General features: G+C 38.8%; 1 protein-coding gene and 1 long non-coding RNA gene across 2 annotated transcripts in view; one reads left to right on the plus strand and one right to left on the minus strand.

Annotated features, from left to right (window-relative positions):
- prkdc (protein kinase, DNA-activated, catalytic subunit) overlaps window positions 1-26,605 on the plus strand; it is a 210,313-nt gene that overhangs the window by 166,021 nt on the left and 17,687 nt on the right. The window contains exons 71-82 of the mRNA XM_048528582.2: window positions 450-640; window positions 735-915; window positions 2,213-2,373; window positions 5,858-6,069; window positions 7,788-7,875; window positions 7,962-8,105; window positions 9,623-9,830; window positions 12,933-13,000; window positions 17,386-17,606; window positions 18,657-18,740; window positions 21,053-21,142; window positions 22,303-22,374. Coding sequence (XP_048384539.2) covers window positions 450-640; window positions 735-915; window positions 2,213-2,373; window positions 5,858-6,069; window positions 7,788-7,875; window positions 7,962-8,105; window positions 9,623-9,830; window positions 12,933-13,000; window positions 17,386-17,606; window positions 18,657-18,740; window positions 21,053-21,142; window positions 22,303-22,374 — 1,720 coding nt within the window. The remainder of the gene's footprint in view (window positions 1-449; window positions 641-734; window positions 916-2,212; window positions 2,374-5,857; window positions 6,070-7,787; window positions 7,876-7,961; window positions 8,106-9,622; window positions 9,831-12,932; window positions 13,001-17,385; window positions 17,607-18,656; window positions 18,741-21,052; window positions 21,143-22,302; window positions 22,375-26,605) is intronic.
- The window catches only part of LOC125451476 (uncharacterized), a 38,550-nt gene continuing 30,139 nt past the window's right edge, over window positions 18,195-26,605 (minus strand). The window contains exon 3 of the long non-coding RNA XR_007247309.2: window positions 18,195-19,162. This is a non-coding gene — a long non-coding RNA (uncharacterized LOC125451476). The remainder of the gene's footprint in view (window positions 19,163-26,605) is intronic.

The following is a 26,605-nucleotide window of genomic DNA, read 5'->3' on the forward strand; positions in this document are numbered from 1 at the left end:
CAAACCAACCTACTTAATCAGCTTAGGAATGGCCATGTGATGAAATATAAAACAGGAAAAGGCAAATCAGAGAATAATTCTTAATTATTACTATTTTAAATAGTGAATGTGAGGGATCCAAGCTAGAACCTTGTTCACATTTTTAAAATTAATATTATTCTATGGGAATATCAAATTTCCTTCTCTAAAGCGCATTAGTGAAACAAGTGAGTTTTTACAATGATCACCATTGATTGAATGGCCATCATAATGTTAGTTTTTAATTCCTGCCATGACAAGATTCAAACCTATGTCCTTAGAAAATTAGCCTGGATCTCCAGATTACTAGTCCAGCGACAATACGGTTAAACTATCACCAGCTTAAGAGCAAATACCAAAACCATTTCAGAGAGAAATGTTTAAGGAAGGGTTAAAATCTTGAGGTCTTAAATGATGATCTTTTGTTACAGGTGAAATAGAAATGGATAATCTAAATACACAAAGACATGCTCTCAGAGACCAGAACACATTACTTGGTACAACTTACTCCATTATGGCTAATGCTCTGAATAAAGACCCATCATGTCTTCAGTATATTGAGGAGGATCGAGCAAAGAATGTTACAAAACTTTCTGGAGCTACCAGTAATGATACAATGCAGGTATGAAAAACAGTACTGTAACTGTTTGAAAAGATATATACATACAATTAATATCTGAATGTTTTCTGATATCACTTTTTTTGTTGTTCCTCAGGTTTCTGTTGGATTGTATAGAAAGGCTCATGAATATCTTCAAGGTGCTGTTAAAAAAGCTGAAGAAGAGGTGCAGTCCCTTTCTGAAGAACATGTTGACACAGTGGGAGTGATTAAGGCCTACATGACTTTGGCAAATTTCTGTGATAGATGTCTGCGGGAGGAAGAAGAAAGTGAAAACAGTAAGAGTGCAAGAAAATTTGTAATAATTTGTCTTCTTCTGTTCTACACGTAAGCTTGAATTTTAAATACCATGTAGCAATTGTGCTTTATGTATAGTCCAAGAATGACTGGGAAGGAAGGAGGGCTGGTAAAAATAAAATATGATCTTTCTGTTTTCCACACTGACCAGTCTTCGTCGTAAGGTTGAATAAGGTCTTAACTCCCAATGGTGTTCTGATGTGAAACTAATTTGCACTTTTGAGATAGAAGTCCAAGCTTTGAGGCTTTGCAAAATGGTCTGCACAGAAAGTTAGGAAGGGGCCCTGCTTTTAAATTAGCGGAATGTATTCATCCTTCACTATTTGTTACAGCTTTCATGACTTCACAAGAACTTTGACAAATACTTTGTCATCAGCTTGCTAGGGTAGTGCTCTGTAAACAAGCTCTACTATTCCCAAAGTCCTATTCACTGGCTGAGAATGTGCCCCTTGCAGTATGTCTGAAGATGTTTTTTCCCCCTTACTCCTTTAATGATTTGTACAGAGAGCAGTCGTGAAATGATGACTGAGAACAGTTACTGGAAGATTTGCTGTTACTTGTCCACACAAAATCAGAGGTATATTATGTTTTCGAAAGATGCCATTTCGCCCATCATGCCTGCACTGGTTCTGTACAATGTGCAAATCTTCTGCCTTTAGCCCGTAATCCTGCACTGCATATCATTATTCTCCAAATAAACATCCAGTGCTCTCTTGAATGTCTCAATTGAACCTACCTCCACTACATTTCGAGACAGTGCATTCCACACCCTTACCACTCACCGTGTGAAAAGGTTTCTTCTCACATCACACTTGCTTTGTTTTTGCATCTCTTTTTTTTTGCACAGGATGGAGAAATTGAGGTGATCTTTCTTTGCAAGCTGAATATTTCTGCTCTATTGCACATAAAGGGTTGGAACCACTTGCCCAGCTATCACCCTCCTGAGCCCGCAACAACTGGCCCACTGAAAATTCAATCAAAGGACTATCTCTAGGTACACCTACTCTGAAATGTCGATACACATAGGCAGAGTCTAGGTACCTTATCATTCTCCACCACCACTTCAATAAGACAACATTGCCAATACAACTCTCAATGAGATCTATTGACTCGTTTTTAAACTGCAATTTCTTCTTCCACAGTTTTCTTGGTTTGTAGCAGTATCTTTTCCCATTCTTTGAGTCCAAAAAATGAAACTGGTCTATACAGCATTGTTACTGAATTATGTACCCTTGGTTCTTTCATGTTTTTAAATAGATAAATTGCTGTTTGTTACAGTTAATAATTTCCCTGAACTGCTGACATACCCAGCGAGTGTGGTGGAAAATATGTTAAAAGCATTGAAGTATAATTCAAGTGAAGCCAGGCTGAGATTCCCTCGGTTGTTACAGATTGTGGAATTATATCCGGCGGAAACACAGGATGTCATGACGAGAGGGGTATGTACTTACTTCGCTACAACTATTTTATAATAATGCAATAATGCTTTAACATGTAGATTTTGAGGCTTGGAGCCTGTTTAATTGGCCTGAAGTAGTGATTCTGTGCCACACTGATGTGGCTAATTTTTAGAGATTTTAGTGTATATGGAGCCCATTGCCTGTTATGACTTTAATAAAATCATCAGCAAAATAAATACTATAAGTTGCCTAATTTGCAATTTTTTTGTTCACATTTTACAAACAATTCCTCCTCTTCCTTTTTCTACATCACACAACCAGCCCTCTAAAGAGGAGAGTTATCATGCATTAGGATGACAACCAATTACAGTGTTGTTAGAAAGACCACAGGACTAAGTTTCCTTCATATTTTGCACATTTAGTTTAGCAGCACAGTTGTGATGTCAATCATTTCATGACATGGGATGGAAGGATACTAGTTCTATATGCTGGAGTGCCAATGTGTTATGTCACCAGACCCTTTAATAAAAGCCCAAGCTATAAATGCCCATGGATTGGGAACAGGGAAGAAACACTGGGGCTTCCAATGACTTTTACTCTGCTGTGCCTGCTCCTTGCTTTTACTCCATTGACAGCATTTTTCATGTGAACACCAGGTGTAGATAAGGTCAGACCTGGTGAAGATGGTACCAAACCAGATAGTTGGACTTAGAGAGTCAAAGAGATGTACAGCACAGAAACACAGACTCTTTGGTCCAACTTGTCCATATCAAGCAGATATCCTAAATTAATCTAGGGTTCTGAGTAAGGGTCACTGGACCTGAAACGTTAACTCTGTTTTCTCCTTCACAGATGCTGCCAGACCTGCTGAGCTTTTCCGTCAACTTTGTTTTTGTTCTTGATTTACAGCATCTGCAGTTCTTTTGATTTTTGTTCCAAATTAATCTAGTCCCATTTTCCAGCAAATGGCCCATATCGCTGTAAACCCTTCCCTATTCATATTAGCTATCCTGATGCGTTTTAAATGTTGTAATTGCACCAACCTCCACCACTTCCACTGGCAGCTCATTCCATACACGCACCACCCTCTGCATGAAAAAGTTGCTCCTTATGTTCCTTTTAAATCTTTCCCCTCTCACCTTAAAGCTATTCCCTCTAGTTCTGAACTTGCCCCACGCCGGGGGAAAGACCTTGACAATTAACTATGTCCGTGCCCCTCATGATTTTACAAGGTCACACCTCAGCATCTGATGTTTCAGGAAATATAGCCCTACTTTTTCAGTCTGTCCCTAAAACTCAAACCCTTCAAATCTGGCGACATCCTTGTAAATCTTTTCAAGGATTTGAAAGGATCCTTTTCAAAGGATCTCCAAGTTTCACAACATCTTTCCTATAGCAGGGAGACCAGAATTGTGTGCAGTATTCCAAAAGTGGCCACATGAGTGCCCTCTACAGCTGCAGCATTACATCCCAACTCCAGTACTCACTGTTGCAACCAATGAAGGCAAGTATTCCAAACACCACCTTACCACCCTGTCTGCCTCTGACTCCACTTTCAAGGATCTATGCACATGTATCCCAAGGTCTCCTTGTTCAGAACACACCCCAGGGCCATATCATTAAAGTGTATAAGTCCTGCCCTGATTTGCTTTGCCAAAATGCAACACCTCACATTTATCTAAATTAAACTCCATGTGCTACTTCTCAACCCATTGGCCTATCTGAACAAGATCCGAGATAACCTTCTTCACTATTCACCTGCAACCTTACTAACCATATCTCTTGTATTCAAGAGATTCATTTATTTAAATCATTTATATAAATGACCAAAAGCAGTGGACTCAGCACCAATCCTTGTCACACACTGTTGGTTACAGGCCTCCAGTCTGAAAAGCAACCCTTTACAACCACCCCGTGTCTCCTATTTTCAAGGCAATTTTGTGTTCAAATGGCAAGTTCACCTTGCATTCCATGTGATCGAACCTTGCTGACCAGTCTACCATGGGGAACTTAGCCAAGCACCTTACTAAAGCTTAAATGGACAACATCCACCACTGTGCTTTCATCAATCTTCTTTGTCACGTCTTCAAAAAAAACTCAATCAATTTAGTGAGACACGATTTCCCATGCACAAATCCAAATTGTCTATTCCTAATCAATCCTTGCTTTTATAAATCCTGTCCTTCAGAACTCCCTCCAACCAATTATGATACCAGAGACCTAAGATGGAATCTCATTGCAGCATGTGGGGAGTTTAAATTCAGTTAATTAAATAAATCTGAGTAAAATGCTAGTATCAGTAATGGTGATCATACAGTAAGCATGAATGTTAATGGGAATGGGAGTCCTCAGTATTGGCCCCAGAATCTATGGAGTCTTGTGGCATCAAGCCAGACATGTGCAAGAAAACCCCTGGCTTATTTTCACATACACTCAACTGATGATTCAGTGATCCTCCATGTTGTACAGTATTGAAAAGAAGCTCTGAGCATAGCAAGCACACAGAGTTAACTCTGGGTGTAGAATTTCAGTATCTCCCACCAAGAGTGGTTGAGTACCTTTCCTACTGTCTGAGCCAATAGACAATAGGTGCAGGAGTAGGCCATTTGGCCCTTCAAGCCAGCACCCCCATTCATTATGATCATGGCAGAACATCCACATTCAGTATCCTGTTCCTGCCTTATCCCCAAAACCCTTGATTCCACTTGCCCTGAACAACATATGTGTCAACTGGACTTGTGGCAAGTGGTAAAAGAACTAAAGCAAGGGAATGGTTTTTCCTGACCTTATCCTTGTGAACCAACTGTCACAGGTGCACTTGTCCATGACAGCATTGTTAGGAATGACGGCTACCCCATCTTTGTGGAAACAACATTCCATGTTCATAGAGAGGTGGTGGTAAATGGAATTATAATGGGTAGATAATTTTAGCCAGTGTAGACATGCTGGGGAATCTGTCATTTTGTTTTTGACATGTCCAGTATTCATTCAGTAAAGTTTGACTGCTCACATCTAACTGATAAAAGAGCGGTCCTGGGCTCCATCAGTAGGATGCCAAATTTTCCAATTCTCAGTCAGGGGACTTAAGAATATTACAATTTTAATTGCATAATTAGGCAAATGCTTGATGGAGAATTAATAAAGATTGTTTTAACTATTGATTTTTTTCATGCCAAAACTAAGTTTAGTTTGAAACAAAAAGAATATTATCTTAAAAATAATATTTGCATATTGTGTTGCCATGAGTTAAAGCAATAAATCACTCAATTTGGAGCCAATTTTTATAGGTTCAGTGTCTGATTTTAAGTATTAGGCAAATACCAGTGAAAGTAGTTTGATTGCAAGTTATTTATCATAAAGTTACTTTGCTGTGTGATAAGGTAGCTGACAAGTCAGTTACTTAATTTGGCAAATGACACATGCAGCTAGAAAACTGATTTTCAAGGAAGTTCTTAATTTAAATCATATGTTTAGTTCGTAGGTAAAGATGACTAATTATGACTCTTCTTAAAACATTCCTCAGGTGTCTACCATTCCATGCTGGCAATTTATCAGTTGGATTAATCAAATGATGGCGGCACTTGACAAAAAAGAAGCTTGTGTTATACATCCCATCATAGAGAAGATTGCAGATTCCTACCCACAGGCTATTGTGTACCCATTTATGATTAGCAGTGAGAATTATACCTTTGAACAATCTGCAAATGGCAACAAGAACAAAGAGTTTGTTGAGAGGTAAAAAGAAATGTTGTTATCTGGTCATCCAAGCCTTTTCACCTTGGGGACTGTATCAGATAATTGGCATGGCATTTAAGAATGAGGTGAGAGTACATTTAAGCAACTCAACAGTGGCAGTGGTTTTGTGATAACATAGATGGACGCTGAGAGTAAAAATTGTAAGTTGAAGAGTAAATTACCGGAGGGGTTTATTTTCTGCGGGAGGCTGAAGATATTATGGTGTTATGCAGTTAGCAGAGAGGATGAGGTTGGTGGTAAATATTTAAGTAAGTGACCAATAGTCACTTTTTTGCCGACCAACATGCCTGATTTAAGGAGTCTCAGAAATCTTGAGATCAAGTAAGTGGCCACAGTGGATATGAGTTTATAATAATGGCACAGATGTGAAACTGTTTTAGTCCAATGAGAGGAAGATATACTGAAATCATGATGGATGAGGAATCATGGAACACAAAGTCTAAAGGAGGAGAGAAAGATGTTTACTTATGAGAATAAGTCAATCACTAAAAAATATCTAAATGGCTTTTGAAGCTGGACCTCACCCAAATACTATATATCTCAGAGTGGTTTATTAAATTCATTTTGAATTCACATTTACATCTCAGCTTTCTGAGATTATTTTGTTTATTAAATTAAAACAGTTGTTTCTCACCAATTTAGATCCATGCCTCAATATTTGCCCTGAAATATGCAATCTGTTCTTTTCAAGTACATGCCAAATGAAAGTCCAATGATCTGATTCCAGAACCCTTTCATGTGGTGCTTTCCAAATCTTGACAACCGTGTGAAATAATTTCTCTTTGCCTCTTTCCTAGTTCTTTGACAGTTATTCTAAAACTATAACCATGAATAACTGACCTACTTGTCAAAGGGAGCCATTTTGCCTAGTTGCTCCAACAAACCATTCATAACTTTGTCTGTGACAGATCTAAGCATTCATTCTTATTTTGTCTTTTTTCACCCATTTTCACCTACATGAAAACTACTAGATCATAGAATCATTGACACCTACAGTGTCAATACAGTATGGAAACAGGCCCTTTGGCCCAACAAGTCCGCACCAAACCTCACAGCATCCCTCTCAGACCCATTCCCCCTATAACCCACCTAATCTATACATCCATATGGGCAATTTAGCATGGCCAATCCACCTAACCTGCACATCTTTGGACTGTGGGAGGAATCCCACGCAGACACGGGGAGAATGTGCAAACTCCACGCAGACAGTCGCCCAAAGCTGAGAATCGAACCCAGGTCCCTGGAGCTGCGAGGCAGCAGTGCTGGCCACTGTGCCACCCCAACTTTTCTAACTTTTCTCCTTTCTGAAGCAAGGTTGTGACTGTAAACATTATTATTGTTTCCATCTCCACAAATGCTACCAGCCACACTGAATATTCTAAACTTTTGTCTATATTAACACCACCACTTACCCTTACCCATCCCTACCCCATACCCAACACCAAACTGTGCTTTTTCTACACATCTCAATAATCTCCTTGTTTTCGTTCCTCACCTACTTGTCCCTGTATGCATTCTCCTTTCCTACTGCTCATATTCCTCACAGTGTCACTGGTCTAAATTTTGTCCGTCATCTTTGTTTAATACTCATTGAAGTAACAAGTGCTATGTGAATGAGAGCTGTCATTAAATCTCCCTCATGTTGATGTTTCGAATCTGGCCTGTACTGTCATCAACACCATATTTTTTCTTTTCAGGTTAAAAACTAAACTGGATAAAGGGAGTGTGGTTGAAAAATTTATTCATTCCTTACAACTGCTCAGTAATCCAGACTTGCTCTTTAAGGTAATACTCAGAATTCAGACATTTCTCAATATTAATTCACATTGTACAGATTAACAACGAAGTGATTTCTTTTGTTCTCTCAACAGGACTGGGCGAATGATTTCAAGACTAAACTAGAGAAGAAAGTGAGAAATAAAAACCTTCTGAAAAATCTGTATGATGAAGTGTACTCAAACTTAGCATCTTTACAATCTCCTGGTATTGGAGCATTTAGAAGAAGATATGCTCAGGTTGGTGAAAGTTAATTTTATGTCCAAAAGATCCATGTTGGAAGCTAATCTTGCACTTCTGGGACTACATCTGAGTGCAGAAAAAGCTGTAGCCCTTGATAGATACCTTGCAAGTCAGCTTAAATATCATTACCTTAACTTCTAACAGTAATAAAAGAGCATTAGCCTTCAAGTGTGAAAATCATACTCCATAAATTAATATGATGTAAATTATGCAAGATGAATTTAAGAATTTGTTCCTGTAGTCCAATTCATTTGTTTTTATTTGATATTTTATTATTTATTTGTATTTCTTACAAGATGTACTGATATTTGAGAATAAAATACTTTGACGGATTCAGGTGCTTATTTTTATAATTTAAATATTTCTTTATCACACCTGAGTGTGAAGAGACTACATTTCAAATTCAGAAAGCATTCAAAATATTTATTTTTGTTTTGACTCATTGATCAACGATTGCTACTGAACCTAGTGCTCTAATGCTGAAACAATATTAACAGTTCACTGTCAATAAATACTTTTGATGCTTCCTGGTATTATTATTTGGAGAGTACTAAGATGCAAGTGTATAGGAATAAGTAAGAAATTGGCAGTAGATGATATTGCTGGTTTGAAGAACAAGAGCAGGCACAATGTATTGAATGACCTCCTTCTGCACCACAACATCTGTGTGATACTGTAAAATAGGAGGAGATGGAAAATTTAGGGCAGAGTAACGTTGCTGCCCACAGGGTCTTTGCTCCATCCATCCATCCATCAAATGGTGTAAAAATAAAAATGTAATTGGGTTAATGTAGTTGTGTTGAAAATTCTGCATACTTGGATTGTATCTGGCAAGGTTCACATTCAGAAAGTCCCAAACAGCTCTAACGAAATTCCTAACTTCATTTTGCCATTAGATTGTCATGAATAATTTAATTTATTAACACTTCAACAATATTTTTTTCTTTCTGGAATTTTTTATTACGTATTTTATTTTTCTTACTCCTTTCTCAGTTCTTACTCAACACCACACTCCTTTTAACCATGTTAAGTCCTTTTTACTATGGTTTATTGACACCAAGCATCCAGTGGTATGAGCCTAGACTAAATGTCATCCATCAGTTTACCCAAGTGCACACCACAACCGACTCCAGTCCTGTCCTATTCCAGTGTGGACATATGCCAGTGTTTAAAAGGCATTGTCATTAAGTAATAGGGACAGTATGATTCTATAAAACCTTGTATTTTTTCTGACCCAATCCCACAAGGGATCAGATCTATTGTAGCATCCTTCACTCATTCAGTGCAGATAGGAGATCTTGTATATTTCTGATTTACATGACTCGATTTGAACTGAGAATTTTTTTCATTTTGAAAGGAGGCAATAATTAGTTTCATATCTAAAGTTACTTGTAGAATTGTTGTATCTGTTTGTATTTATCTGAATGACTTCTACAAGTAGAACACATTGCAGTTATCAGTTTCATAATTGTGCGCACTACATCTTACTGTAATCAGGCTGTTAAAATTTCAGGTGTTTAAAAAAGCTTTTGATCAATATTATGGAAAAGAAGGCTCAAGACTACTGGACATGAACATAAAAACATTTGATGAAGCAACAAAGAAAATTCAGGAAATTGTGTGCAAGAAACAGCAAGTACCACCTGGGAACCTGAAAGAGTACTCGCCGTGGATGAGTGAATTCAAACCCGAGTATCTAAGGAATGATTTAGAAATCCCTGGCAAGTTGCATTCTCTTAATATGACGTGCTGTGTTTTAACTATTTCTAAATTTACTGAAAGGAAATGTAATACTACTTCAAACGTGGACTACAGAATGTCAAAAATACACTTCCTGTCACATATTTGCTTAATACTGAGGACTACCTAACAGTACTCACCTATCACCATCCCATCTACTTTCGCCAGCCCCACCCTTCTTATCTCTATTTATTTCAGAGCTCCCTTCCTCCTCCCTCATTTCTGAAGAAGGGTCCCGACCTGAAACGTCAGCTTTCCTGATCCTTTGATGCTGCCTGGCCTGCTGTGTTCCTCCAGCTCCACAGTGTTATCTGTGATAAATTTATGATTTTTAAATGTAAATAATTATTGTTCTCTTCAACATTACCCAAGTAATTTGATATTTCAAGGAATGATGACCCTAGTTCTAACATTTTCGAACATCTATCAACTGGAAGCAGAGCCTAGCAGGGAAGACAGTAGAGAAACAATGGCAGAGTTTCTGGGTGTAATTGAGGACGCAGTACAGAGGTTCATCCCAAAGAAAAGAAAGATTATCCGGGGTGGGGGGGGGGATTAGACAGTCATGGCTGACAAGGGAAGTCAGGAAATGTATCAAAGAAAAAGAGACAGCCTATAAAGTGGCCAAGAGCACTAGGAAATAAGATTGGGAAGGCTACAAAAACAAACCGAGGATAACAAAGAGAGAAATAAGGAAGGAGATGATCAGATATGAAGGTAGACTAGCCAGTAATATTAGAAATGATAGTAAAAGTTTCTTTCAATACATAAGAAGCAAATGAGAGGCAAAAGTAGCCATTGGGCGGCTCCAAATTGATGCTGGAAGGCTAGTGATGGGAGATAAGGAAATAGCTGAAGAGCTTAATAAGTACTTTGAGTTAGTCTTCACAGTGGAAGACATGAGTAATATCCCAACAATTAAGGATAGCCGGGGGCAGAGTGGAGTATGGTAGGCATTACAAAAGAGAAAGTGCTAGAAAAGCTAAAAGGTCTAAAAATTGATAAATCTCCTGGCCCTAATGGGCTACATCCTAGAGTTCTGAGGGAGGTGGCTGAGGAAATGGCGGAGGCATTGGTTGTGATCTTTCAAAAGTCACTGGAGTCTGGGAAAGTCCCAAATGATTGGAATATTGCTGTTGTAACCCCTTTGTTCAAGAAAGGATCAAGACAAAAGATGGAAAATTATAGGCCAATTAGCCTAACCTCAGTTAATAAAATTCTAGAATCCATCGTTAAGGATGAGATTTCTATATTTTTGCAAGCGCAGGGTCGGATTAAAACAAGCCAATATGTATTTAGTAAGGGGAGGTCGTGCCTGACAAACATGTTAGAATTCTTTGAAGAGGCAACAGGTAGGTTAGACCAGGGAAACCCAATGGATGTTACCTATCTGGACTTCCAAAAGGCCTTTAACTAGGTGCCTCACGGGAGCCTGCTGAGTAAGGTGAGGGCCCATGGTGTTCGAGGATAAAAGGCTCTTTTTCGGAATGGCAACTGGGCCGCAACTGTTCACTTTATATATTAATGATCTGGATGCAGGGATGGGAGCATTCTGGCGAAGTTTGCCAATGATACGAAGTTAGGTGGATAGGCAGGTAGTACTGAGGAGTTGGGGAGGCAGCAGAAAGATTTAGACAGTTTAGGAGAGTGATCCAGGAAATGGCTGATGAAATCCAACGTGTGCAAATGCAAGGTCTTGCACTTTGGAAAAAAGAATACAGGCATGGACTATTTTCTGAACAGTGAGAAAATTCATAAAGCTGAAGTACAAAGGGATCTGGGAGTGCTAGTCCAGGATTTCCTAAAGGTTAACTTGCAGGTTGAGTCCATGATTCAGAAAGCGAATGTAATGTTGTCATTTATCTCAAGAGGATTGGAATATAAAAGCAGCAATGTGCTTCTGAGACTTTATAAAGCTTTAGTTAGGCCCCATTTACAATACTGTGTCCAATTTTGTGCCCCACACTTCAGGAAGGACATACTGGCACTGGAGCATGTCCAGCAGAGATTCACACCGATGATCCCTGGAATGGTAGGCCTAACATACGATGAACGGCCGAGGATCCTGGGATTGTATTCATTAGAGTTTAGAAGGTTGAGGGGAGATCTAATAGAAACTTACAAGATAATGCATGGCTTAGAAGGGGTGGATGCTGGGAGGTTGTTTCCATTAGGCAGGGAGACTAGGACCCGTGGGCACAGCCTTAGAATTAGATGGGGTAAATTTAGAATGGAAATAAGGAGACATTTCTTCAGCCAGAGAGTGGTGGGCCTGTGGAATTTTTTGCCACAGAGTGCAGTGGAGGCCAGGACGTTAAATGTCTTCAAGGCAGAGATTAATAAATTCTTGATCTCACAAGGAATTAAGGGCTACGGAGAGAGTGCGGGTAAGTGGAGTTTAAATGCCCATCAGCTATGATTAAGTGGTGGACTCAATGGGCTGAATGGCCTTCCACTCCTATGTCTTATGGTCTTATTTTCAATAATTCTGGTTCTTTGAAAATCCTGTTTCATGCAGTTTTCATCATTCTCTATTATTTGTGTTAAAAAGGGCATGCATTCTGAAAGGTAAACTGAAGTCGAGAAATTAAGTAATGGAAAAAAAATTAAAACAAAGGTAGTTCACTAATTTTGAACTGTTTTTGCTAGTGTCAGCACTCAAGGACCTGTTGCTTTATGAATTTTCTCACCGTTCAGAAAATAGTCCATGCCTGTATTCTTTTTTCCAATGTGCAAGACCTTGCATTTGCACACGTTGGATTTCATCAGCCAGTTTGTTCACATTCTTTTTCACAACTTGTTAGGGGTTGGTGCAAGGGTGTTGGGTTGCATATGGTACAGGTGTGAAATATTTTGCAGAAGTTGCTGGTAAGTTGCTTTCTCTGTAAGCATTGCTGGAAGACCGTCATGGCTAAGACCTAGCATTACAGGAATAACTGCCAATCCTGTTGGCTTTGATGCTAGAATGGAAGACATAAAAAGAGGGAAATGAAATTGGAAAATATATAAATCATAGCTTAAATACCTATTTTATTCAAAACACTGAAGTAATTCAGCTGTGCATAATTTTTTTTTCTGTTCAGGACAGTATGATGGTAAATCGAAGCCAATGCCAGAATACCATGCACAAATCACTGGATTTGATGAACGGGTATGAATTATATGTATTTTAACTTTACAATTAATTGCATGCAAATTTTGATCAAATTAGCTATTTCTTCAGTGAGGAATTTGTAACATATGCAGTGGTATTGCTGAGGAAAGAAAAGTGATCCTACCTCAGAAACTATTAAAATAGTGGAAACTGTTACCAGCACTAAACTGTTGCAAATAGAACTCAAACCAGAATAACTTTGGAAACACTGAACAGTCAGATAGCATTAACAGACACTGAAGTGTTGAATCATTACTCTAAGTGATGACTAGTTTTTCTTATAAGTAGCTAAAATCTTCATTAATCAGGCCAAATAAAGAGAAGACAAGTGCAAATCAATGCTCTGGCAGTGCAAAATCTGCTTTCTCATTTCAAAGTGTTATTTTATGACATGTTGCTCTTAAAAAAATTAATAACCATATGTAAATGCCTTGTGAAAAAGATGTATTCACATCCTTGCTTATTCATAACATTTTTGAAAAGTTGCATTTTTTTTACACTTTACACACAGAAGTATCACCACACTCCTGAAAGGAAGCTGCACCTTGCTTTGTAAATTGTTGCAAAGTGTGTCGCAAAGTACAGTTTATTTTTCAGTGTTGTTATTTTATCCAACTGTTTTATGTAAATATGTGCCTGGTATAAAAGAAATGAGGTTGTTGTGCACGTTGGTGCCAATTACATGGGTAGAGAGAGGGATGAGGTTTTGAAGAGAGAACAAAGGAAACTAGGCAAGAGATTAAAAAATAGGTCCTCGAGGGTAGTAATAAGGGACTATTGCCTGTGCCACATACTAATGGGAGTAGAAATAGGAGGATAGAGCAGATGAATGTTTGGCTGAGGAACTGGTGCAGGGTCAAGGGTTGACATGTTTTGCACCATTGGGATCTCTCCAGGGGCGGAAAGGACCTGTCTAAGAGGGACAGATTCCACCTGAATTGGAAGGGGTCCAATATCCTTGTAAGATAACACGGTGTGAAGCTGGATGAACACAGCAGGCCAAGCAGCATCAGAGGAGCAGGAAAACTTGACGTTTTGGTTTGGTTTCTGAAGAAGGGTCCCGACCCGAAACTTCAAGCTTTCCTGCTCCTCTGCTGCTTGGCCTGCTGTGTTCATCCAGCTTCACACCTCTCGGAACTACCAATGCTGGAGAATCTTACGGTCTTTGTACCAGTATCCTTGTGACAAGTTTGCGTGTTACTCAGGGGTGGTGTTTTGTTAGGGAGAACATTACAGCTGTGTTTATGGAGGATATTCCTGGAAGAGCATCTAGTAAAGTTACTTAGGTGTAATTTGAAAACAAGAAATGGATGATCACCTTGTTAGGGTTGTATTATAGGGCCCGCAATAAGTCAGTGAGAAACTGAGAAGCAAACTGTAAGGAGATTTCAGATATCTGTAAAAACAAAATTTAGGATGACAATGGTAGGGGATTTTAATTTTTCAAATATAGACTGGCACTGTCATAGTGTTTAGGACTTGGATGGGGAGAAATTTGCTAAGTGTGTACAAGAAACCTTCTTATTCAGTAAATGGATGTACCTACTAGAGAAGGAGCAATACTTGACCTTCTATTGTGAAATAAGGCAGGGTAAGTGACTGAGGTGTCAGTTAGGGAACATTTTAGGGTAAGTGATCATAATTCTATTAGTTTTTTTTAAAAGAGTTATGGAAAAAAATAGAACTGGTCAAAAAGTTAAAGTTCAAATAAGTCAGTCAGTCTAATTTTGATGGTATTAGACAAGAGCTTTCAAAAGTTGATGGGGGGGATGCTGTTCACTGGTAAAGGTTGGCAAGTGGGAGACCTTTAAAAACAAGATAACGAGAGCCCAAAGACAGTATTTTCCTGTTAGTGTGAAGGGCAAGGCTAGTAGGTGTAGGGAGTGTTGAATGATTAGGGAAATTAAGGGGCTAGTCAAAAAAAAGGAGGCATATATCAGGTATAGGCAGTTGTTATCAAGTGAATCCCTAGAACAGTATAAAGGCAGTCGGAGTATAAAGAGGGAAATCAGGAAGGAAAAATGGGGACATGAGACAGCAGTGGCAAATAGAGTTAAGGTGAATCCAAAGAGAGTGAATAAGGGCAAAAGAGTAACCAGGGAGAAAACAGACCCCCTTAAAGATCAATATGGCCATCCATGTGTGGAACTGCAGGAGATGGATGAGTCAATAAATGAATATTTTACTGTGGAGAAGGTCAAGGAAGCTGAGAAACTTGGGGAAATAAATAGTGATGTCTTGAAAGAGGTTCATATTACAGACGAGGAGGTGCTGGAGGTCTTAAAATGTATGAAGGTACATAAATCCCCGGGACCTGATCAGGTGCTCCAAGAACTTTCTGGGAAGCTAGAGAAGTCATTGCTGGGCCCCTTGCTGAGATATTTGTCTCATCGACAGTCACAGGTGAGGTGCCGGTAGATTAGAGGTTGGCTAACGTGGTGCCAAAATCCGGAGAACCATAAACCCGTGAGCCTTCCATCAACGGTGTAGAAGTTGTTTGAGGGGATTCTGAAGGACAGGATTTACATGTATTTGGAAAGGCAAGGACTGATTAGGGATTGCCAACATGGCTTCGTGCATGGGAAATTGTGTCTCTGGGCGTTAGAGACTGAGGGGTGGACCTTATAGAGGTTTACTAAATCATGAGGTGCATGTATAGGGTGAATAGACAAGATATTTGTCCTAGAGTGGGGGCATCTAGAGGACAAACTAGAGGACATAATTTTAAGTTGAGAGGGGAGAGATTTTAAAAAAGGTCCAAGGGGTACCTTTTTCATGCAGAGTGGTCTGTGTATGGAATGAATTGCCAGAGGTAGTGGTGAACGTGGGTATAATTACAACATTTGGAAGGCATCTGGATGGGTATATGAATAGGCAGTGTTTAGAGGGACATGGGTCAAATGCAGGCAGATGGGACTAGGTCAGATTGGCATGGCTGGTCAGCGGGAATGAGTTGGACCGTAGCGTCTGTTTCTGTGCTGTATGTCTCTATGATTAAAACTGAGTGCATCAGTGACGACTGCATTTGCAGCCAAGCACCACTAGGTGGAACAGCATGCGTACACATACAGAATTACGATGTGCAGTGCAATTTGACTACAAACAGACCGAATGGCAGCAATCAATACAGTATTTGAGTGGGGTCTAGGCCTGTTATCAAGTTCACAAGTTACAACAATTGTCCTAGGATCCAGAATAAGGGTTGAAACAAGGGTATATTGTAGAAGTGATAATGGGAACTGCAGATGCTGTAGAAGCCAAGATAACAAAGTGTGGAGCTGGATGAACACAGCAGGCCAAGCAGCATCTCAGGAGCACAAAAGCTTTTGTGCTCCTGAGATGCTGGTTGGCCTGCTGTGTTCATCCAGCTCCATACTTTGTTATCTTAAATTGTAGAAGTTACATTTTATGTAAGTTAAATTTAGCACGTGAATGTGCAGACATGTAGAGGGTGGACGAGTAAACAGCAGGACAGTGAGTTGACTGCTGGAGCATGATGGTAAAGTGAGATGATGGATCAGTGAACCAGACACTGGAGCGGGGCTGAGGGCTGAGCACTGGAGCAGGTGAGAGGCTCAGTGAGCTGAGCACTGGAGTGGGGCACTGGGGCAGTGAGCGGAGCACTGGATTGAGGCTGTGGGACAGTGAGACAGTGTCCCACTGTCTTACTCCAGTACTCAGATCAATGAACTAGGCAGTGGGTCAGTGACTTGAGCACTGGAGTGAAGCGTGAGTTGAGCACTGGAGCACGGTGGTGGGGCAGTAAGCCAGGCAATGAACCAGGTGCTGGAGCAGGACAGTGGGGCAGTGAGGTGAGTACTGGAGCAAGGCAGTTAGCCATGCTCTAGTATAGCACAGTGAGACAGGCAGCAAGGGTAGTGTGTGTGGTGTGCAAGTATATTGATGATATTGGCAGCAGTGTGCATGCATCTCGAGCAGTGAATTCCTATTCTAGCTGCACATAGTAGCATCAGTTCTCCCATTTCCCACATTGTTGTGGTGGCAGGAGATAGTCCAGAGGCAAACTAATATGCCAGTGAGCTTTTTTATGGGATTTCCTGTTCAGTCATTCAATAGTACTGAGTCAAAAGTGCTGAGGATTGTTTTTAATTGGGAATATTAAACACAATACTATCAGAATTCCAGTAGTAGGATCAACAATTTAGAGAGTTACACGATCTCTTTGAGAAAGTTTCATTTGAAATTTATACGAACAATTAAAGATTATTCTGAGGTAACACTTATTATGTAAAATGTTTGGTGTCATTGGTAGGTTTGATAGTGTTCCAGAGTCAGTACCACGTTCTATTCTTGCAAATCTGTTTCACAACAGTGATAGTAATATGAATGCATTTTTAATTACTGACTGCATTGTTTTACAGATAAAAGTTATGAGCTCTATAAGGAAACCAAAGCGCCTGATAATACATGGGAATGATGAGAAAGAATATCCATTCCTTGTGAAGGGTGGTGAAGATTTACGACAAGATCAGCGAATTGAGCAACTATTTGATGTCATGAACATTATACTCTCTCGGGATGCCGCTTGCAGTCAAAGAAATTTGCAGTTGAAGACGTATCAAGTCATACCTATGACATCTAGGTACAGCAATTAAATGGAAAACAGCATTATTGACAATCATTCTGGCGATGCCACACGTTAGTTCTCAGTAATTGAAATTAAATGTCTAGTAAATTGACCCTGTACTTATTCTTAGGGACATCAGATCAGTCAAGATGGTGATTTTCTGCAGTACAGCTTTAAAACTTGTATGTACCTGCTGACTCTGAAATCATCATAGATAAGCCAGTTTTCATCTCTGACTTAAACTTATAGACTTTATGAGTAAGGTTGGACTCCTTCTGAAGCAGTGGTTTAAATCTTATTTTCATGTAATCCTTAAATATAGCAATGTTCGATTTTTTTTTTTAGTCAAATATTCCTCTCTCCTCCAAAAGCTATACTTTTTAAGAAACAGACAAAATAAAAAATACTTAATTCGAGAAAATACCCTTGACCAGCTTGCTCGCAGTGTACGTTTAAATATTGACTGAATTGTAAACACACTACTATATAGATTCATTAGTGAAATCTTCAAATAATTTTTACATTCAAATAATATTTTCATTTCAATAAGAGCTTAGCAGCAAAATTTCCAAAGAGGTTGCTTGGCATTTTATTTGTTTACATCCCTTTACAAAAGTCTTTCATCACCAATTCTCTTTAGTTAAGGCAACTAGAGCAGTCTTTAACATACTGAAGTTCGTGTTCAATGAGAGGTAGATCATATTTGCCATGTCCCGGTTTGACGTAGTGATCCATAGAATAGCAGTAAAACTACTCATTCAGCAGATTTCAGTTGCAACCAGCAGCATTAGGACTTAAACATGCAGCATTTTGCATAGGAGCTAAATATCCCATTGCTTGCATAATCATTTTTTTCTTGTAGGGAGAAGTTTCCTTTATTTAATATTATGATCAATCATAAATATAAGTTTAAAGACCACATTTATGATTTCATTACTGATGATAAACAGTGAATGCTTTCCTCATTGTAGTGATAATGTTGATGTTATATAGCAGGAAGTATTGCAAAACAATATACATTTTGTTTGCTTTTCCTAAATGGTAATTTTTTTTTTCCTCTTTAAGACTTGGTTTGATAGAATGGCTGGACAACACATATGTAGTCAAGGATTTACTTTTGAGCAATATGACTGAGGAAGAACACAAAAGGTAATGTTTGAAATGATTAAAAAGATGTAACATCAAATTAAAGCATAAAGACAGTCAAGATCTAAATCATTCTGTAGGTGGGTCCAGTGGGATTTAATGTAGTGAATTGTGAATAAATGCTTTAAATCATCCAAGCAGTGAATTTTACTGCACAATTTTTATTTACACTTACATTGTAGAATTTTTAAGCCAAAAGTGTTGTGGCATAATTTTCAATAGCGAAGAAATTAACTTGTTCTTCCCAATTACCTTTGTAAATCGTTTTTGTGTGGAAAGTTGCTGAAAATGTGAGATGAGAATAAACTGGATTTGTACTCAATAGCAAAGTAATGGCAGCACTGCTGACTTCTTCGAAGAAAGGTGGCCACGACGATCTAGTGATCTCTGGCATGGATTTTCAGTTCCTCGACAGCAATTTGAATCTGGTAGCAAGTTGAAAGGATCAATCAATAATGATGTCAGCAGTAGTTCAACAGTTGATAATATTGAAGTCTTTGTGCAACCAGCTATGAAGTTAAAAACTGATTATTTTACGTTGCCAGTTTACTTTTTCAGATAAATTATTACAATTAGGTTAAGATGTAAGTTAAAATACCAGAGACAACCTTGGAAACATTTATCGTTTTTAAAACAATTAATGATATTTCGCAAATATAAATTTAGCATTTCAGAGTCAGTAAGGGTGTTTTAGTGGAAATTATGAACATAGTGTCCTGACAAAAACACAGTTTTGTTCCATTCAATGAATGCTACTTTTCAAGGGTTTTAGGCAAATTTAACAGTATGAAAGTAGAAATTTTCATATTTCATTGTTGTTCAAGTATTCCCAGGTTTTCTCAATAGTGCATCCTCTGGCAGGACCTGTATGGTGATAATCTAGGTGGGGTAAAGGAATAACACGATTTTGGAGTACAGAAACATTGTTATGAAGGGGAGGCCAACCCCTTTGATGATTAAAATTGAAACACAAGCCCCCAGTCTGTGACAGTGGGAGCAGAGGTCCCCTTCTAATAATTAAACCCGAAATAGCCAGAGAACCTCGTCTCACCTTACCTAGATATTAAATTGTTACAGAGAAGGGGAGGTTAAATGAAAGAAAATCCCTGACATTCACTTTATAAGTAACAAGTAACAATTTATTTACATAACCCTAACAGTGAACAAATAAACAGAATTACTAACAAACCGAACGATTCCCCTTAAATTATTAATTACTCCCTAACTGAACCAAATTCTGTTGGTATGCTATTGCAATAAACACAAGTCTCACTTATATAAACCCAGGTAAGAAGAAAGTAAATTAAAACTTAGTTTCTCAAAGTCTACACGCCTTTCTTCTGCTGTTCTCAACTTATATTTGCCTTTCTTCCATTGATTCAGCTGTCCAGGATGTTTTTTCTGTGAAATCATCCGTGAGAATCTTACTAGAAGTGCTGTGGTATCTTTTATAGATAGACGGTGCTTTCTTAGAGATCATAGTGATTTCTTCTGAGGTCTAGATGCTTATCACTCAGATGGTGGTTCACTCTCACACAGATTTTCAAAAACCCTCTTCTTGGATGACATATCAATTTTCTTACGATACCATTAGTCTGCGGTTGTCAAAACCATCACATTTAAACTCAATTGGCCTTCAGTCGCAAAGTGTTTGGTTTAAATTAATTGGTTGATTCCAGCTAGTTGCCAAAACATCAAAACAAGCCTAAGGTTTCCAATCGCACAGCCAATTGATACATGTTTCAATTTCAGAGCTGGCTATACCCTTCAGTAACATACAGATACATTCTCTTTTCCCCTGTATAAATCTCTTAAGCTTATAAAAGCACTTTATCTCATAAAGGAGCCATGCAGTCTTCCCCCTTATCATATTTTTACAACCAGATTCTAGCTTCCTGCCTTCCAATTCACGATTACTCTAAACAACTGTGTAACAACAGCAATCACTAAACCCTGCACTACATGTTAGCAAAGTCATAGAAAAAGAGCATAACATCATGCTTTAATTTGGTGGAATAGAAGAAAAAAAATGGATGTTATTCTAACCATGCAAGTAAAAGCAAAATGCTGTGGATTCTTGAATCTGAACTATAAATAGAAATAGAATAAATGGAAAATGATGAAGAAACAGAGCAGATCTGTCAGCATCCATGGAGAGAGAAACAGTTTATGTTTTGAGCCCAAACACACTTCTTCAGAAAACAGCAATTAGGAACTATTGTTTGACTAGATGTTTGTATACAGAATCAGTAAAATTTCAATAAGTGCGTTCTCTAGTGACTCATTTATTTTTATTTCTAAACTGTGACTTGCAGACAGTCACCCAGAAAACTGTTTGATGAATGGCTACAAAGGATATCAGGATCAAAGAATGAAATTTTAATCCAGTATCGACAAATGTACATGTGAGTAAAATGCGCCTTGCACAAAATTTTGTCTTTTCATCATTTGGGTGCATCAGTTGCTTTCAACCTTGAAAGCTGACTCAAAACATGAAACAACAGTTTGAGTATTTATTCTCAAATAAATGTGAAGGAACATTTCAGGAGCTAATAATTGAAACCATACATCAAATAAGTAAGCCAAGAATTGAAAATAAACTGGATGAATCCACTAACTTGTAACTGTAACCATCAATTTATCTCCAGGGCTTTATTAATTAATATCTAATTGGGTGAGGCAGTGGCATTGTGATAATGTCATTGGACTAGAAATGTAGATAATGTATTGTTCTGGCGCCATGGGTTCAAATTCCTCCACGGCAGATGGTGAAATTAGAACTTAATAAAAATCAACAGCATTTTATTGAATAATTAAATCAATAGCAAGAAACGATGTGTTAGATGATGTAGAAGTCCTATTAGGAGAGTTGAGGAATCAAAAAATTTTAAAAAAACCCATGTTGGGAGTCATGTACAGTCCTCCAAACAGTAGTCAGGGTATGGGGCACAGGTTACACCAGGGGATAAAAAAAGCTGTGTAAGGAAGGCAAGGTTACAGTGATTATGGGGGATTTCAATATCCAGGTGGACTGCGAAAATCAGGTTGACAGTGGATCGCAAGAAAGGGAATTTGTCTACAAGATGGCTTTTAGGAGCAGCTTGTGAAGGAGCCAACTAGGGAACTGTGAACAGTTTTTTGGCCCTTTTTGTTAAATCGTTATTTATTTTATTACTGTATTGGAGGCGATTCAGAGAAGATTCACTAGGATCAACCATGACCCTATTGAATGGTGGAGCAGGCCCAAGGAGCTGAACAACCAGCTCCTGTACCTATTTCTTACAGTTTTATAACTTTTGCGTGAAATAGTTAAATAACAATCCTGTGCTTTGGTTATGACGTGATTGAGTCCAGATCCACTACAAGGCTAGTACATGGAACCAGCAACTCATTTTGTTTTTCCTTCTTAAAAGTATGAAATTAAAACTCTTCAGGTTGACTCTAACTGTTCAAATAAAGGCTTCAAAATACAGAAATGTGCTTGGGTTTGATAAGCATGTCTTCAAATTTGATCAATCAGAGTTATTAAGGTGCCTACTAATAATTTGAATGTTTTTGCTTTCAGGAACGCCAGTCGAACTGAAACAGTCAAAGTTTTCAGAGACTGTGAGCGAGCTGTACCAGAAGATTTGTTAAGGTGAGAAAAGACATTAAAAATGAGTAGTTGACCATGCTTGTTTCATGATTGCCATTAAACTGTACAACTAATTTGACTATCTTCACTAATTCTCCATTATCTAAGTTTCTCTCCACAATTGATTGTTTGCTGCTGATTCATGGTGAATTCTGTGATGCTTTCCTATCACTCTCTTATTTTGGCAGTAGCTCGATATGTATTACTGCTGCCTTGAAAGCTTTTAAAACTGGGTAGAAATGCATGGGAGACCTACCAGAGCCCTTATCCTCAGATTCACTATGTCTTCCTTGCATAACCATATGGTGGTATGGTCTAGACTGGTAGGTTAGACGCCATGCTTGCTTACTGTTAGAAAAAGTTGTTTGAAACATTGGTCGCAGGACTTTCTTTGCTGTTATCAGTGTTATTTAAAACACAATTGAATGGTGATTGGAAGGTTTGAGATCAGAAAGTTAAGATTCTATGAGCCAAGTAATTTTTCCTTTATCATTTCTTTTGGTTCTAAAGTTACATGCACATTAAATTTAATGCACTTCATTTTGAGGAATATATTTTCAAATAATTGAAGTATTTAAATTTAGGGTCTTGAAGGAAGTGGGAACAGGAAGAATGGTTCTGTTGGTTATAATATTCCAAAATTTCCTGGATGTAGGAGAGGTTCCAGCGACTTGGAAAAATGTTAATATATTGGCCATATGCAAAAACATGGGGAGGCAGAAAGTAGGAAACTACAAACCAGTGAACTTAACATCAATCAAAGGGAAACTGTTAGAATCCATTTTTAAAGAAATAATTAACAGGAATTTTAGAAAGTAATGTTATCAAAGTCAGTATGGTTTTATGAAGAGTAAATCATATTTATTAATTTGTTAGAGCTCTTTGAAGATATAACCAGCAAAGTGACTAATTGGGGATCCAGGAGTTTATCTTGACCTTCAGAAGGTATTTGATAAGGTCCCACCCAAAGGTTAATACACAAGGCAAGATCACATGGTATAATTTATTAGTTTGCAGAGAGTGGGATAAACAGATCTTTTTCTAGTTGGCAAATTCTAACTAGCGGGGAGCCACAGGATTCTGTCCTCTGGATCCCAGCTATTTTACAATCTATATTAGTGACTTAGATATAGGGATTGAAGGTACTGCAGCCAGAAAAGTGCAAATGTTACTAAAATAGATGGCAAAGTAATTGCAATAAATAAATAAGTAAGAAATTTAAAAATGGATATGGATAGGTTTGTTGAATGGGCCAAAATTTGGCAGGTAATAAGGAAGGCTAATGGAAATTTGACACTTATTGTTAAAGGAGTAGAGTATGAAAGTAGTAAGTATTGCTATAACTGTACAAGGCATTTATGGGACTGCACCTGGAGTATTGCATGCAATTTTATTCCCCTACTGAGGGTGACCATTGACCAGAAACTGAACTGGAGTAGCTGTACAAATACAGTGACGTCAAGAGCAGGTCAGAGGCTGGGTATACTGCAGCAAGTAACTCACCTCCTGACTCCACCATCCAGAAGGCATTAGTCAAGAGTGTGGTGGAATACTGCTCATTTGCCTGGATGCGTGCATCTCCTATAACACTGAAGAACCTTGATACCATCCAGAACAAAGCAGCCTGCTTGATTGGAACAACATCCACAAATATACATTCCCTCCACCATCACTGACATTCAGTAGCAGCAGAGTGTACTATCTACAAAATGCATTGCATAAATTCACCAAGGCTCTTTTAGACAGCATTTCTAAACCCATGACCACTTATATCTAGAAAGATAAGTACAGCAGTTACATGGGAAAACCACATTTATAAGTTCCCCTCCATGTTGCACACCATCCTATGTATCGTTTTTCCTTCAGTGTCACTGGTTAAAGTCCAGGAATTTACTGCTCAATGCCATTGTAGGTCTACCTAAACAAAATGGTCCGTGGCAATTCAAGAAAGCAGCTCGCCATCACCTTCTCAAAGGATAAAAGCAATAAATGTTGGCCCTGCCAACAAAACCCACAGTGAATAAAGAAAACAATTAGTGTCCAAGCACATTCTGGTTCTATTTTAAAATTCTCATCAATGTAAATGGCTTTATTTCAAACAGAATGGAGTGAAGAAAATAGAGGTTTTGCTAAAACCATACAAGGCACTAGTCAGACTCCAGATGAAATAGAGTGAACAGTTTTGAGCAACTTTTCTAAGGGAACTGGCAATAGAGGCAGTCCGGAGAAGGTTCACTAGACTGATACCAGATATAGGGAGGGACTGAATAGTTGAGTAGATTGGGCCTGTGCTTGTTGGGATTTAGAACATTGGGAGGTGACTTAATTGAAACATGCTTAGAGTACTTGAACAAGGTAGCTGCGGCAAGGTTGTTTTCTCTTGTGAGAGAGTCTAAGATTAGAGAACATAAGCTAAGAATAAGGGGATGCTTATTTAAGACAGAGAAGAGGAGGAATTTAATCTATCAGAAGGTAATGACTCTGTGGAATTCATAATCACAGTCAGCTATAGAGGCTGGGTCATGAGGTATATTCAAGGCTAAGAAAGAGATTTTTAAACTATATCAGAATCAAGGGTTATAGGAAAAAGGCAGAAAATTGGTGCTGAGGATTATCAGATTAGCCATAATCTCATTGAATAGTGTAGCAGAATCAATGGGCTGAATGGCCTACTACTATTCTTATGCCTTATGGTCTGAAAGGAGCAATGTATAATTGTTGTACTTAGAACATAGAACATTACAGCACAGTACAGGCCCTTCGGCCCTCGATGTTGTGCCGACATGCCATAGCAATCTCAAGCCCATCTAACCTACACTATTCCATGTATGTCCATATGCTTGTCCAATGACGACTTAAATGTACTTAAAGTTGGCGAATCTACTATCGTTGCAGGCAAAGCGTTCCATACCCTTACTACTCTGAGTAAAGAAACTACCTCTGACATCTGAGCTATATCTTTCACCCCTCAATTTAAAGCTAAGCCCCCTCGTGCTTACCGTCACCATCCTAGGAAAAAGGCTCTCCCTATCCACCCTATCTAACCCTCTGATTATCTTATGTCTCAATTAAGTTGCCTCTCAACCTTCTCTCTAACAAAAACAGCCTCACGTCCCTCAGCCTTTCCTCATAAGACCTTGCCTCCATACCAGGCAACATCCTAGTAAATCTCCTCTACACCCTTTCCAAAGCTTCCACATCCTTCTTATAATGCGGTGACCAGAACTATACGCAATACTCCAAGTGCGGCCGCACCAGAGTTTTGTACAGCTGCAGCATAACCTCTTGGTTCTGGAACTCAATCCCTCAATTAATAAAAGCTAAAACACTGTATGCCTTCTTAATAGCCCTGTCAACCTGGGTGGCAGGATATGTGTACATGGACACCAAGATCTCTCTGCTCATCTACACTATCAAAAATCTTACTATTAGCCCAGTACTTTGCATTCCGGTTACTCCTACCAAAGTGCATCACCTCACACTTGTCCACATTAAACTCCATTTGCCACCTCTCAGCCCAGCTCTGCAGCTTATCTATGTCTCTCTGTAACCTACAACATCCTTCGTCACTATCCACAACTCCAATGACCTTAGTGTCATCTGCAAATTTACTAACTCATCCTTCTACGCACTCATCCAGGTCATTTATAAAAATGACGAACAGCAGTGGACCGAACACCGACCCTTGCAGTACACCACTAGTAACTGGACTCCAGGATGAACATTTCCCATCAACCACCACCCTCTGTCTTCTTTCAGCAAGCCAATTTCTGATCCAAACTGCTATATCTCCCACAATCCCATTCCTCCGCATTTTGTCTACTGTGGGGAACCTTATCAAAAGCCTTGCTGAAATCCATATACACCACATCAACCGGTTTACTCTCATCTACCTGTTTGGTCACCTTCTCAAAGAACTCAATAAGGTTTTTGAGGCACAACTGACCCTTCACAAAACCAATCTGACCATCCCTAATCAAATTATTCTTTTCTAGATGATTATATATCCTATCTCTCATAACCTTTTCCAACACTTTACCAACAACTGAAGTAAGGCTCACTGGTCTATAATTACCAGGGTTGTCTCTAGTCCCCTTCTTGAACAGGGGAACCACATTTGCTATCCTCCAGTCTTCTGGCACTATTCCTGTAGACAATGACGAGTTAAAGATCAATGCCAAAGGCTCGGCAATCTCCTCCCTGGCTTCCCAGAGGATCCTAGGATAAATACCAT

The sequence above is a fragment of the Stegostoma tigrinum genome, chromosome 5, assembly GCF_030684315.1.
Source record: "Stegostoma tigrinum isolate sSteTig4 chromosome 5, sSteTig4.hap1, whole genome shotgun sequence".
Lineage (NCBI taxonomy): Eukaryota > Metazoa > Chordata > Chondrichthyes > Orectolobiformes > Stegostomatidae > Stegostoma > Stegostoma tigrinum.